At 30.8% G+C, this 15,224-nt stretch overlaps 2 protein-coding genes across 2 annotated transcripts; both read left to right on the plus strand.

The window, feature by feature from the left end:
* Positions 1–6,558: 6,558 nt before the first annotated feature.
* Positions 6,559–8,244, plus strand: LOC114302355 (histone H3.3). The gene is made up of 5 exons (XM_028247372.2): positions 6,559–6,812; positions 7,271–7,342; positions 7,428–7,504; positions 7,609–7,699; positions 7,816–8,244. The coding sequence occupies exons 2-5, from the start codon at positions 7,271–7,273 to the stop codon at positions 7,984–7,986; spliced, it is 411 nt and encodes a 136-aa protein (XP_028103173.1). The 5' UTR covers positions 6,559–6,812; the 3' UTR covers positions 7,987–8,244.
* A 4,609-nt stretch (positions 8,245–12,853) lies between these two features.
* Positions 12,854–14,155, plus strand: LOC114302360 (uncharacterized). The gene is made up of 2 exons (XM_028247378.2): positions 12,854–12,968; positions 13,710–14,155. Exons 1-2 carry the CDS (start codon positions 12,854–12,856, stop codon positions 14,153–14,155), a joined length of 561 nt encoding a protein of 186 aa, XP_028103179.2.
* Positions 14,156–15,224: the final 1,069 nt, after the last annotated feature.

Genomic DNA, 15,224 nt, shown 5'->3' on the forward strand with positions numbered 1-15,224 from the left:
TAGTCATTAGTTTATCTGTTTTTCAAATGTATTTTGATATGATTTTTCCTATTATGATTTCTTTTAATTGATTTTTTAAAGTGAATTCAAGCATTTGAATAGGGATGGCAATTTATACCCGGCCCGACGGGGACCCGATCCCCCGACCCCGATGAGAATGGTTTTTCCCCGAAAAATACCTCCGTGGGGACGGGAATGGTATTCAAAATTAAAACCCCAATCAGTTTCGGGCCGGGGACGGTGATCAGTGTTCAAACCCGGCCCGTTCTTGTCCCTAGCCCCGAATTTTCCCCGAAGCAAAATTACCATTTTGCCCCTCTATACATATATATAAATCAACCCTTTCTCACACACAGTACAGAGGCTGCTGAACCTCACTCCTCATCAACGCCTCTCATCTCTCTCGGTCTCCTTCTCTATAAAACCTTCCGTCGATCTTCATCTCCCACCGCCGATCTCCCTCCTCCCACCGCCGATCTCTATCCTCCCACAACTCCACGTCTCTCCCACCGCCGAACTCCATCCTCCCACAACTCCACCGTCTCTTTTTCTTCTCCAATGGCGGAGGCCAAGCTTGCCGAATCACAGCCACCATCACCGACCAGATCTGGAATATTCTCTCTCTCTCTCTCTCGATTTATTATATATATATATATATGTATATATTATATTTGACTCAATGTTGTTGTTGTTTGAGCATATCTGGTATATCTTTCGAAATAATTTGAGCATCACACCTAGATCTGTCTCTTTCTATGTTGTTGTTGTTGTTGTTGATAATGATGAAGAACAGATCTGTTAGATCTGATTTTTTTTTTTTTTTTTTTTTACATTTGAGCTCATCAGATCTGTTAATAGGTTGGATCTAACTTTTTTTTTTGTTCGGGAAATTTTCGGGGTCGGGAAAGCCCGATCCCCGATAGGGGGCGAGGGTGGGGGTGGATTTAGGGTCCCTATCGAGGATCAAGGCCGGGGACGGGGGGACTTTAGCCGTCGGGGATCGAGGACGGGGAGTGTGATCCCCGGCCCCGTCCCGCCCCGTTGCCATTCCTACATTTGAGTATTTTGTTACAGGTGACTAATCCACCTTACAAATGTTGGGATTGTGTTGTGTTTTCTATGTGTGTTGATTGTTGACTCTTTCATTCTAAACTAGATGATTAATTTTTTTTATTTTTTATTTTTTTTAAAGCTAGGATGATTACTCTTTTGTACCAAAATGTTCATTCACCATATCTTGAAGGTTTGAAATTTGAAAAAGCGAAAAGGTTACTTAGTTATAATACTAATTCAGATACATTCTTTTATTGAAGGTTGCCCCATTCTAACTCACTATTCATGTGTTATTTTGGCGTGAATATCTTTGCTTATGTTGTACACAACATTTTTATATTATAAATTTGCTATTTAAACTTTAATTATGAAGTTTGCCAAAATTGTAATTTCCTGTTTTGACTTATGTGTGAAATTCTATATTGCAATGAAATTGTTGTCATTTTGAATTAATTTATTACAATTGATTTCTGTAACAATGAAATTGTTATCATTTTGAATTGATTTATTTTAATTAATTTTTGTAAAGTATGTGATACCAACATTATTTACACTGTACTTTCAGGCACGAGCATGCAATAGTTCTTAATATGAGGTCTTTTATATATATTTAAAAATAAAAATGCAGTTTGCAAGTCTCTTGAAATTTTTAATTTTATAAAAAATAAATTTTTATTAATAAATTATAAATCAATTAAAATTTTTAATTATGTCAGAAATTTGTTTTAATTAATAATAGAACAGTTATGAATTTTAATTTTTTAGTTAATTTTGTTAAATAAAAACAATCTAACAAAGGATTATTTGTAATTTTTCACATGATAAGGGGCAATTGTAGTTTAAACAAATTTGAAAAGATGTATTTATAATTTATCAAAAAAGCGGTTAATTTGTTAATTATAATTAAATAATGTTATAATATTTTTAGTAAAATAAACAGTATAATTTTGGAATTATACTACACCAATTTTTTAAAGGCATTTAATAAATTCATCTAGATACCATTATTATTGATGTTTTCATGGTCAACATTAATTGTTAATTTTAGAAAATGTGTAAAAAAATTTATAAAAAATGATATTAATATTAAAATGTGTAAAAGATGTATAAAAAATGGAATTTCTTAACTAGGGTATAAGGTAATGTTTGATTAAGAGTTATTTTGGATATGACATGGCTTCTTTTGGAGATAATAAAAATAAGTTGCTTATTAATTTATTATTTTATTTCTATCATATCATCTCTTATGTATATCTTTTCTTAGGTCTCGTTTGGCAAGTAGTTGTTTTAGTCTAAAAGTCAAAAAGTTATTAAAAAAATCAAAAAGTCTATAACCTATACGAAAAAGTCAAAGATTTTATTTTCTTTCTACCTTTTGCACATCTTTTCGTAAAAAATCAAAAAGTTATCCAAAATATACTAGTTTTTTTACCTCATATTTTAGCCAAAAAGTCAAAAAGTTACTAAAATAGCCTGTTCCCAAACGAGGCCTTAGACTTTTTGCGAAAAGATGTGCAGAAAAGTAGAGAGGTGATGTGACAACTTTTAGTAACTTTTTGACTTTTTGACTAAAATAGCCACTCCCCAAACGAGGCCTTAATAAACAAAAAAGTCAACTTATAAATTATACCAAAAAACAAGACGTGTAGAAAAGTAAAATGATAATGTGATAGAAATAAGATCTCGTTTGGCAATTCACTGGTTTTAAAAGTCAAAAAGTTACAATCTATATTAAAAAGTCAAAAACTCTCTTTCCTCTTTACTTTTTACATATTTTTTTATAAAAAATCAAAAAGTCATTCTAAATATACTAATTTTTTTACCTCATATTTTAACAAAAAAATTAAAAAGCTACCAAAATAACATATTTTCAAACGAGGCCAAGAAATCAATAAGCAATTTATTTATGATATTGTCAAATGAGCTCTAAGTACTAAAAATTAAATGGTGCATTTTTTAAGTTGAAAAATTATTTAATAAAAATTTATATGTTGAATTAAAACAAATTGTTTGATATTTATAATATTAAATTTTAAATTTATTATTTAAATTGTAATTTTCAATTTTTTATTGTTAATTGTATCCATTAATGTTTCAACCCCCATAAGGCGGTTATTTCTCCCTCATTATGGGGTGATTATTTTAATTTCTCCAAACTTTTTCTAATTATGGGTTTTTTAATTATTAATGATTTTCGAATTTGAACTTTAAAAAAAAAAAAAAACACTATACCATTATATGAAAGAAAAGAAGAAGAAGAAGAGGAGGAGAAAAACCTATACCATTATATAATAGATGAATAGAATATATATACGGAGCTTTGTTATGATTTTAAATGGGCCCCCGATAGTGGACGGTGGGATTGATCTACCAGAGATTAGTCGAGGTGCGCGCAAATTGACCCGGACACCCTGAGTTATCAAAAAAAAAAATTATAACACCAATTGATATATTAATTAGTATACTAACAGATGATGTGATATAATTTTAAAAATTTTGAATCTTTATAATTTATATGATAGGTGGAGTTCATAATTTTAGAATAATAGTATTATAACATATATTTATATACTAATTAGTATATTAATTAATATATGTAACATTACTGATGTAATTAACCTTCCCAATTGCTAACAAAAATAATTGTTGTTGTCAAAAAACCGCAGCTTGAGCAAAATTAAAGCATGCTATAATGGCTATTAAGGTCAAGTTTGGAAAGTTTCAAATAATTCATCTTTTTATCTTTTTTTATTACATCACTTCTCTATTTTTTTACACATCTTTTCATAAAAAGACAAAAAATACACTTATTTAGGTCATTCCAAGCAATCCCTAAATCATGGTAATGTCAAATCTGCCATATGAGTATATCTTGGGATCTATAATTAAAATATGATAACTAAAATCAAATTAATTTCACTTTTATTTTTAAATTATCATAAAATACTTTTTTAATTTAAAAAAACAAAGGAAAAACATCAAAAAAGTGAAAAGTTGAGAAAATAATTTTCATTTTATGAAAGTACAAATTATTTGTGCATTAAATTGTACAAATGAGTGTTGTACTTTCATTTTTTCAATATTCTCTCAAAAATAAACTAGTTTGGTGAGAAAAATAAAAAAATAAAAGGATACAATATCGTCATACAATTTTTTCTTTTTTGGCTAAAAATAATTTTTTAAAATATTAATTACTTTGTGTTCATTTTTCTCAAACTAATTTCAATTTCTTAACAGTTAGATTGAGATTCATCAACCGAAAAGTTTAAATAAAATTGATTAATTTTGTTAAAATGAAATTTAAATTTTTAATATTGCTAAAATTTAACATTTTGATAATGTAATATGCCAAATATTGGAGAAACTTTTGCTGCCACTCGTAGTTTTCAAAGGACTTTCAGATAAATAATCTATATCTATACTATATATTAAATAAAAGGAGGTTTTTAACCTCAAGGCCTGTGAGATATCCAATTTCCTAATCTTAATTTTTTAATTTTTTTATTTAAAAAAAAAATCTTAACATTTATTAACTTCTTCCAACCCCCAAGTCTTACCCTCATAATAACACTTTAATGCATTAAGAACAAGTATAAAAAAAATTCTTTAAAATCTACCACATATAAATTCCTTGAAAAGTCCCAACACATATGATTATTATCCCTCATGATAATACTTTAATACATTAAGAACAAGTATAAAAAAAATTTCTTGAAAAATCCAACACATATGATTATTATCAAAATATTAAATTTTAATATAATATAATAAAAAAAGAAGGCATTTAATTCCTTGAAAAATCCAACACATATGATTATTATTAAAATATTAAACTTTAATATAAAATAAAAAAGGAAAAAAAGAAGATATTTTAAAAAAAATAAGACATTTAAAAATCGCAATTCACATATATAAATAATTGTAAATATATTAAGAAAAAGGGGGTTTCTAAACCCCAAGCCTCGTGGGACCTCCAATCTCTCAATCTTAATTTTCTAAATTTTTTATTTAAAACAAAAAAAAAACTCAACATTTATTGATTTGGTCAAAATCCCCTGATCAGCATTTATTAACTTTTTCCAATCGACATGCCTATATTTATTGATTTGGTCAAAATTCCTAATTAGCATTTAAAATTCCCTCATACAAATAATTATAGATACAGCCCGTGTATAAGCCTTGTGGGAGCTTCAATCTCTCAATCTTAATTTTCTAAATTTTGATTAAAAAAAAATCTCAGCATTTATTAATTTAGTCAAAATCTCCTGATCAGCATTTATTAACTTTTTCCAATCCACATGTCTGCATTTATTGATTTGGTCAAAATCCCTGATTAGCATTTAAAATCCTCTCATACAAATAATTATAGATACAGCATGTGCATAGTTACTGCAGTAGCCTTTTTAATTTTTCCTGTACACTATGGTTAGTGATAAGATTGTTAAATTATTTTTTATAAAAAATCTTAAAAAATATAATTTATATATTAAAAAAATTAAAATAAATATAAATATCTATAATTATCATGTGCATCGCGCGGGTGATAGGCTAGTTATATTAAGTAAAAAGGGGATTTTTAACCCCAAGTTTTATAGGAGTTTCAATCTCCCAATCTAAATTTTTTGATTTTTTGATTTAAAAATAAAAAATCTTAACATTTATTAATTTCTCTCGACTCCCAAGTCTTACCCTTATTATAACATTTTAATGCATTAAGAACAAGTATAAAAAAAAAATTCTTTGAAATCCAACACATATGAATTCATTGAAAAGTCCCAACACATATGATTATTATCCTCTCATAATGACACTTTAATACATTAAAAATAAGCATAAAAAAATTCTTTGAAAAATCCAACACATATGATTATTATCAAAATATTAAACTTTAATATAATATAATAAAAAAAAAGACATTTAATTCTTTAAAAAGTCTAGCACATATGATTATTATCAAAAAATTAAATTTTAATATAATATAAAAAAAATATTTAAAAATATATATATTTAAAAATCACAAATCACACATATAGATAATTATAAAGGCAATCCGTGCATAACACGGATAGGTAATTCTTAGGGTTGATTTGGGATGTTCTAAAAAAGTACACTTTTTGACTTATTGGATTATATGGGTTGGATTTGAGTTAGATTTGATGTAATGTATTAAAGAAGTGATGTGATTTAAATAAGATGATATAACGTAAATAGAATAATAATTTTTTACTTTTTGTATCATTTAAATTATACCAAACTTGGCCCGAATGCAAACTCCGAAATCCTACTCGGTCACGCTTTAACTTCCCTCTTCTGAGCAACGTTCGTAACAGCTGGAACATGTGGACCAATAAGACTCGAGTATGAGTCTTCACGATGCGTTTAATGGCACAACATCAACGGATAAATTAATTAATATATTAATTAGTAAATATAATATTACAATTTAAAAAAATACTGTTGAAACATGTTGACCAATAAGAATAGAGTATTCAGTTCTTACGATCCGATTAGAAGCCCCAACTTTACATCTCAGCCGTACACTGCAGTTCAGAAAACACAACTAACCCTTCCCGTCACCGTCCAATCCTACCCAAAAAGCACATGGATAATCAATTTTAACCGTCCGATTGTCTTCTCTCTCCCCCTACCCGCTATATATACCCATCCACCCCTGAGCGTTACAAAATTTTGGTTCGCTTGTTTGTTTGAGAGAGAGAGAAAGGGAGGGGTGAAGACTTTGATCGTTTTTGAGGTTAGAGGTAAGTCTCATTTTCCTGTTTTGAACATCTAATTAGGGCTTCTATTGTGCCTTTTCTGACTCGTTCATGGTGATCTTGAGTTTGTGCTTCGTGCTTTGTAGTTTTGTTTGATCTTTTGTTCATTTCATTTTATTTTATTTTATTTTATTTTATTTTATTTTAGATAGTTTCATCTCTTCATTTTAGTGTTGGGGGGTTTGTACGTTTTTTAAAATTTAGGGTTTCTTTGGTGAGATCACAATTTGTTGAAAATATGGGTAGGAGAATTAGTTAATTTCGAATTATTGATATCAAAGATGAGATTTTTGATCGTTAACTTAGTTTGGTTGTCCACATATTCTTGTTTGGATTGGAGGCATTTAGTTAGGGCTTTTCAGATTACGAATATGAAACCACTATTTAAGAGAGACATAAGATTTGGAATTTGAAAATTAAACTAATTTTTGGGGTTGAATTAGATGGCTCGTACCAAGCAGACTGCTCGTAAGTCCACCGGAGGAAAGGCTCCTAGGAAGCAGCTCGCTACTAAGGTCTCTCTCTCTCTCTATTCATTTCTCTATAACTCTCAATTGCACTGCATTATGTTAATAATGATGAAGTGGGTTGTTGCTACAGGCTGCTCGTAAGTCAGCCCCAACCACTGGAGGTGTGAAGAAACCTCACAGATACCGCCCTGGAACTGTTGCTCTTCGGTGAGTGTTTGATTTCTACAAAGAATGTGACAATGTTTCAATTTATGTGATATATGTAACTGTAATTAGCGAGTGAATTATTTGTTTTCTTAATTGGTGTGCAGTGAAATTCGCAAGTACCAAAAGAGTACTGAGCTCCTGATCAGGAAGCTTCCATTCCAGAGGCTTGTCCGTGAAATTGCTCAGGACTTCAAGGTGATTGAATGGTCCTCAATTGTTAAACATTTTCGTATTTTTTGGTGTAATAATTGTTAATTGTTGGTTTGTGTGTTTGACACATGTAATATGTTGTGTGTTGATTTTGGTTGCAGACTGATCTGCGTTTCCAGAGCCATGCAGTCCTGGCACTGCAGGAGGCTGCTGAGGCATATCTTGTGGGTCTGTTTGAAGACACTAACCTCTGTGCCATCCATGCCAAGCGTGTCACAATCATGCCTAAGGACATCCAGTTGGCAAGGAGGATTAGAGGCGAGCGTGCTTAATTGAGCATTGTGCTCGGGTGTTGGTTGCTGGTTGCTGGTGTTCTTTTACTGTTAAATCATATATAGATTGATAGTGTTAGTTTCTAGTGAAATGGGTGGTAGCAGTTGGCGTGCAGTGATGTTTTTTTGGGGGGACCTATTATGGATGGATTTGCGCCTAGCAAATTTATTTGTTAAGTTGTTTTTTGTCGTCAAACACTAATGGGGTCGAACAATCATCTAATGTTTGCATCTAATGTGTAGTTGGGTTTGCTCTAATTCTTCCTTCTTGATATTACGTTCTGTTCAATTACGATTTTTTATTGATGTTGATGAATGGTGGAGTTGCTTCTTTGATACAAATATGAGAATGTTAAATGAGAGTAGTAGTGAACGGGTGGTTTTTTTTATACAGGCAGGATCAAGCTTTTAGAAAGCGGTTGTAATAGCTACGTAATACCATTATGTAATAGTTTTGGTGGTTATTGTCATCCGTTATGGTTGTTTTTGTAGTGTGATTGAGATTTATAAGGGTGTTGGCTGTAGCGGTCGTAATGGTGTTGTAACGGTTTGTTACGGACCAGTTCTAAATTGTTTCTTTCAAAAAAAAATACAAAATAAAAGTTTAAAATGAGGAAATAAGGATAGAAAGAAGAGGAAAGATAAAGAGAGAAAATGAAAGAGTAAAAGATAGAGAGAAAAAAGGAAAGATGAAAAATAAGTTATTAATTTGTTGAAATTATAAAATTTATATTATTTTATTCAGTTGTTAGTGTTAAATTATTTTATTTGTGTGTTTATATATTGTTTGAAAATAATAATAATAATAATAAGTGTGGTTATTATTTATTTAGTTTAGTTAAAATATATATTTAGGTTTTTATTTTTTTTTTATTTTTATCATTGTTTATTTTATATATAATAATTAGTGATTGATTTTTTATATAATATAAAGTCATTAATTATTAAAATAAAATATAAAAAAAATTAATTTATAATGATTTAAAAATATAAAATATATTAATTTATATTCAAAAATTTATAAAAATTAATGAATATTTATTTTTAGCCTAATAATATGATAAAAAAAAAATGGGTAAGTTTTTCTCTCCGTTTGGAGGTGGGTTTTTCTCTCTTTTGGGACGTAGTTATTCATTCGCTGGTCCAGTTTGTTACCAAACCCACAGTTTTACTTTGAGTATAGTGCGGAATGGTATTTTGGTTTGAATAATATAATTAGATGAGACTGACGGCTCTGTTTGGATATTGAAGTGATGAAAGAAAAGAAAATGGGACTTTAAGGTGTCGTTTGGTAATATTTTTGTTTTTAATTTTTGGTTTATATTTATTAAAATTTTAAAAATTTAAATAAAAATTTATTAGGTAAAATTTTTTATTTATAAATTAGTAATCTCAGTTTATAAATTTGGCAAAAAAATAAAAACACAAAAAATATGTTTCCGTTTTGAATTTTGAGTTTTGAGTTTTTTTTTTTTATCACCCAACACAAGCCACCACCCGCTACTATTTTCCACCACCGTCTTCCGCCACTATTACCCACCCGCACCCACCACCCACCCCCTACTATCACATGTCACCACCACTCACTACCCACCAGCCACCCCTCGCCACCACCACCACCACCACCCACCTGCCATCCACCCGCCATCACCCACCACCTGCCACTACCATCCATCGTCCGCCACCACCACCTGCCACCTACTTGTCACCACCACCACCACCACCACCACCACCACCACCATCACCCACCTGCCACCCACCACCACCACCACCACCCACTCGCTACTAACTACCATCCACCACCGTCACCCACTCACCCACTACTACCATCCACCTGCCGCCACCACCACCACCACCATCACCCACCACCACCCGCCATCCACCACCCACCTACCACCACCACCCGTCGCCACCACCACCACCCACTCACTACCACCCGCCACCGGCACCCACCCACCCACCCACCATCACCTCCCACCCACCACCATCCACTGTCGCCACTTTCCACTATCGTCTTCCGCCGCCACTTGCTATTTCTTATTCTTTTTATATTTTTAAAATTTTTTAAACATTTTGTCAATTATCAAACGTATTTGTAATTTATGTTTTTCTAAAAATAAACAAAAATCAATTTATAAAATTTTTATAAATATAAACTGAAAATGTAAACGTTACCAAACACACCCTAAAAGTTTATGGTTAAAGTTATTTTAAATTCAAATAACAATTATTAAAGTGATATTTCAAAAGTGGGTGGTATAATATATATTATATATTAAAAAAATGAGGTTTTAGTAAGAGCTTTGTTGAGGTCAAAATCTTCATACTACTTTTTTAGAATTTTTTAAAAGGAAAGTAATTAATTCATTTATAAATTTAAAATATTAATACAGTAAAAGATTTAGGGGTTGTTTAGGGTGTCTTAAATAAGTACACTTTTAATATTTTGGATTAAAAAGTTGAGGAAAAAAAATATGGATGTTTAAGTTAACTTTTTGATTTTTTATAGAAAAATGTGTATTAAGAAATTATATAAATTAGTGTGTAGAGAAAAATTAGGATTGAGAGTTGTGCAGCCGTACTTTTTGACTTTTGGTAAATAGTGATAACTTTTTAATTTTTTAAGTAATTTTTGACTTTTTAATTTTTTTAGTAACTTTTTGACTTTTTAATTTTTTTTCAATTTGCGAAACTTGACCTTAAAAAAAATTCAAATATTTATGATGTGTTTGATTTATGATCACGAGTAGAAATTTTGAAAAGAAAAATAAAAGTGTAAGAAAGAAATTAGATAAAATATAGTTATATACTAATGTATTTTTGTACTTGAAGGTACGGTGTGAAATTTTTCTGAGTTGAATTTATCTGTAGAAATGTTGAAGAATCTTAACAATTATGAAAATATTGTATGTCTTTTATCTTGTAAAACTTTAATATCAAGGATTTTAAAAAAAAACTCCCCAATTTAATATTGATAGGTAAGAGCATTTCCAACGGTATATCAAATTTTTTACCAAATTTGAATAAAAATTTCAGTGAAAGTTTCATTTGATATCAAGTGTTTCAATGAAGGTTTTTGAAGATTCATTAGAACATCGGTCGATCGGATGGACAATTGGGCAGATGTCCGACCAGTCAATAGGCCAGTGTAAATTTTTCACAAATTTTTGCTTTGAGGTAGTCATTTGAAGGGTCAACCAGGCAGACGATCGGAAGGTTGACCAATCAGTGTAATTTTTTCATAAATTTTTGCCTTTGAGGTGGTCATTTGGGAGACATCCGATGGTGAAAATCAAACGGCTATAAAACAGTAATTTTATGAAAGATACATTAGTACTCAGTTTGATAAAAGAAAAATGAAATCCTAAATTTGATACATATTTGATAAAAACCGTGGTAGTAGGAAAAAGAGTCATTTTTCACCAAATTCAAATTTGATGACAGGTTTAAGTAATCATTAGAGATGGTCTAAGTGAAGATGTAACGAGAGTCACCAAAAAAAAACAAAAAAAAAAATCTAATGCTAGATGAATATGGACAATCTATTAACCAACGCAAGTTATGGCTTAAGACCCCTTAAAATAGACCAAAAAAAAGAATCCTTTTTATTATAGTTTAGTATAATATATTTGGTATATTTTAAGTCCAAAAAAAAAAATTAAAGAAGGCCCAAACTAATTTAAAATAAATTGACCCAATAAAAAATTAAAAGGCTCATTCAAAATTAAAAGGGCCCATTATCTCTCCCCAACTAATTCTTAACCCTAACTCTTAATTCAATTTTTCCAAAAATTTAAGAGAAGGGGCACAATAGAGCACTAACGAATTTCTCAAGAATTTAGAGTAGCAGCACAACACAAGTAGGTTTTTTTTTTTTCTATTTAATTAATTAAATATTTGTCTTATCTTTTGTTCAATTACTATTATAATATTGGTATTTATACAAATCTGTATCATCAAGAAGAATTAATCTTTTGTTGCCTATGCTATTATAACATTAGAAGTTTAATATTTCACATCACATAATTTAAAAGTTTTGTATTTTGTTAAGTGGCGGTGGTGCTTTTGTACTTGTTTTGATCTAAAAAAAATATTTTGATCTTAGCTCATCATGACTCTTAAAAGAAATTATCCGTCTGGATTTGCAACCAAAAAAAAAAAAAAAGTCAAAAAATTAGTCAAGCGTCAAAGAGGAGCTATTGATAAGTTCTTTACGAGTGACAAACAACCAGAACAATCGGTTGAAGACTTGAATAATGAAGAATTTGAAACTTTGGTGAATAATGAGAATGAAAATTTGGTGGATAATAAGAATGAAAATTTGATGGATGAAGAAGGAAATGGGGAATTTGGGAGTGCATAAGCCAATCAAGATGATGAGATAAATGTGGAATGTGAGCATTCAAATATAGATGATCTAGAGACTTGGAAAATAATTGACCAGAATTTATAAGATTTTTTAGTCAAAAGAGATCCTGTGAGAAGAAATTGTGAGTTCAACTTTCCTAAGAATGATTCTTCGAGGCACAGACATTTCTCGCCTTTTTATTACATTCGGCATTTACCAAATGGAGAAAAATTTCATAGGAAATGGCTGATATACTCAGAACTTTTGGACAAAGTATTTTGCTTTTGTTGTAAGTTGTTTAAGCAAGAGGGAAATAAGACTCAATTGGCTACCAAAGGATTTAAAGACTGGAGATATATCGGTGAGAGACTTAAAGGCCATGAAAGTGGTAACGAGCACATTATTTGCATGAACAAATGGATTAAGTTGGAGGAAAGATTGGGAAAGCATCAAACAATAGATAAAAGGATATAAGAACAAGTTAACAAAGAAAGCGAACACTTGAGACGGGTTTTATTGATGATAATTGCAGTTGTGAAAACACTTGCCAAGAATAACTTGCCTTTTCGTGGAAGTCATGAGAAGATTTATGAAGAGAGCAATGGACTTTTTTTAAGCATAGTTAAAATGATTGGTAAGTTTGATACAAAGATGGAATAGCACTTGCGGCGAATAGAAAAGGGTGAGATTCATTACCATTATTTGAGTCACAAAATTCAAAACGAAGTGATACAAATGTTGGTCGGGGAAGTCAAAAGTGCAATTTTGTCAATAATCAAACTAGCAAAATATTTTTCGGTTATACGTGATTGTACTCCGGATATAACCCCTCAAGAACAAATGTCTCTTGTTGTACGATGCGTGGATGTTTCAACAAGTCCAATTACGGTGAAAGAGTTTTTTTTTGGAATTCTTGAATGTGGATGATACATCGGGGATGAGACGTTCTAATAAACTTCAAGAAGCGCTAGTTAACCTTCAACTTAATATTGGTGACTTAAAAGGGAAAGGATATGACAATGGCTCTAAAGTGAAAGGCAAAAACAAAAGTGTTCAAACAAAAGTACTTCAAGTAAATCCTAGAGCATTCTATGCGCCGTGTGATTGTCATATTCTTAACCTGTGCTTTGTGATATGGCCAACTCTTGCTCTAAAGCAAAAAAAAATTTTGGTGTGATACAATGCATATGTGTATTGTTTTCATCTTCCGTTTAACAATGAGCAATTTTAAAAGATAATCTAAACGAAGGCCTCATGGTTAAGTCGTTGTCTCAAACGCGTTGGGAAAGTCGCATTGAAAGTGTTATACCACTAAGATACCATGCTTCAAAAATAAGAGATACTTTTATTGACTTGTACAACAATCCTACCACAGATTCAATTGCAAAAAGTGAAGCTAAATTCCTAGCAACTCATGAATTTGAGACTTTTGAGTTCTTGTTTAGTATTATAATTTGGTACAATTTGTTATTTCATGTGAACTCTATTAACAAGCTTCTTCAAAGTAAAGATATGAATGTCGTATTTGCTGTAAAGAAGCTAGATGGGCTTGTTAAGTATGATGAAGTTGGTTTCATGGAGGTTATGGTTGAAACTAAAGAAATGGCAAGTGAATTGGGAATTGAACATATATTTGTTGAAAAGCGCATCATTTATAGAAAGAAACAATTTGATGAGAATGTTAGCGAAGAGGTAACCCAGTTGGCTGAAGAATCATTTAGAGTTGATTACTTCTATTTTATTGATCAAGCCCTTCGTTCACTCAAAAATAGGTTCAAACAATTCAAAGTATATGAGGCAAACTTTGGCTTTTTTGTTTGACTTGAAAAAGTGCAGTGATGAATCGTTGAAAGCGAGGTGTGTAAACCTTGAAGAATTTTTAAAATATGGTGAGATTTCCGATATTGATGGGACTAAAAGTCTTGAAAGAGAGATTACCAAAAGAAGTCAATAAACTAATTGAAGTGCTCAATCATCCATTCTCGATGGCAAATTGTTTCCCAAATTCATGGGTTGCTTATAGGATACTTTTGACTATTTCGGTTACAGTTGCATCGAGGGAAAGAAGCCTTTCAAAGTTGAAAATGATTAAAAATTACCTTCGATCAACTATGTCACAAGAAAGATTAAATGGATTAGCATTGTTATCCACTGAAAATAATTTTGCAAAAAAATTAGATTATGCAAGTATGATTTATTTATTTGTTTCTAAAAATGCAAGAAGAGTGAGGATCAAGTGATACTTATTAGTTATTGTAATGCAATGCTAAGTATTTTTTGTGATTTTGACACAAATATTTTGTTTTTTACCTTTAAAAAATTTTTTGTTGAATGGAAAAAAAAAAAAATGTGAAGGGTCCAAAATGATTTAGTGATATTTATTAATTGATTATCGACTTTGGGTCCCAGAAATTTCAGGGTCAGGCCTGCTATTAACAATCCGATTGACCTTGCAACCATACTTAGCAACCTCAAGCTCAACACAACACTGCTCAAAAGGCAACCCAGGATAAAGCCGACTATGAGGGACTTCTAACCATACTTAGCAACCTCAAGCTCAACACATAATTATTCAAAAGGCAATCCAGGATAAAGCCGGCTATGAAGGACTTCTGAGGGATGAAGTTGAAAGTTGGATATGGAGATATTATGGCAAGTTAGGCAATTGTTCAAGCTTGGAAGAAGAAATTTGAACAATTTACAGATGACTTACCATTTTATTCTAAAAAGCATCATAGAGGTGGAGATAGAATCAAACTTTGAAATGGTCATAAGTCAAATCCAGAATAGAGCAAGCAAGCCACAACTCCTCGTACGAAGCATTGATAGAGAATGCAAAGTTCTTGTTAAAGAGATGTAAATGCAACCATTAAACACACTCTCAGAGAAG

Source organism: Camellia sinensis, chromosome 1 (genome assembly GCF_055761805.1).
Source record: "Camellia sinensis isolate YWXY chromosome 1, ASM5576180v1, whole genome shotgun sequence".
Lineage (NCBI taxonomy): Eukaryota > Viridiplantae > Streptophyta > Magnoliopsida > Ericales > Theaceae > Camellia > Camellia sinensis.

What these genes read in the sequence shown, in the direction of transcription:
- LOC114302355 (XM_028247372.2), top strand. Translation starts at nt 7,271, where the DNA reads ATGGCTCGTACCAAGCAGACTGCTCGTAAGTCCACCGGAGGAAAGGCT. An exon ending in GGAAGCAGCTCGCTACTAAG is followed by an intron (nt 7,343 to 7,427) that starts GTCTCTCTCTCT and finishes TTGTTGCTACAG; the next exon opens with GCTGCTCGTAAGTCAGCCCC. An exon ending in CCTGGAACTGTTGCTCTTCG is followed by an intron (nt 7,505 to 7,608) that starts GTGAGTGTTTGA and finishes ATTGGTGTGCAG; the next exon opens with TGAAATTCGCAAGTACCAAA.
- LOC114302360 (XM_028247378.2), top strand. Translation starts at nt 12,854, where the DNA reads ATGATAATTGCAGTTGTGAAAACACTTGCCAAGAATAACTTGCCTTTT. An exon ending in AAGCATAGTTAAAATGATTG is followed by an intron (nt 12,969 to 13,709) that starts GTAAGTTTGATA and finishes ATCCTACCACAG; the next exon opens with ATTCAATTGCAAAAAGTGAA.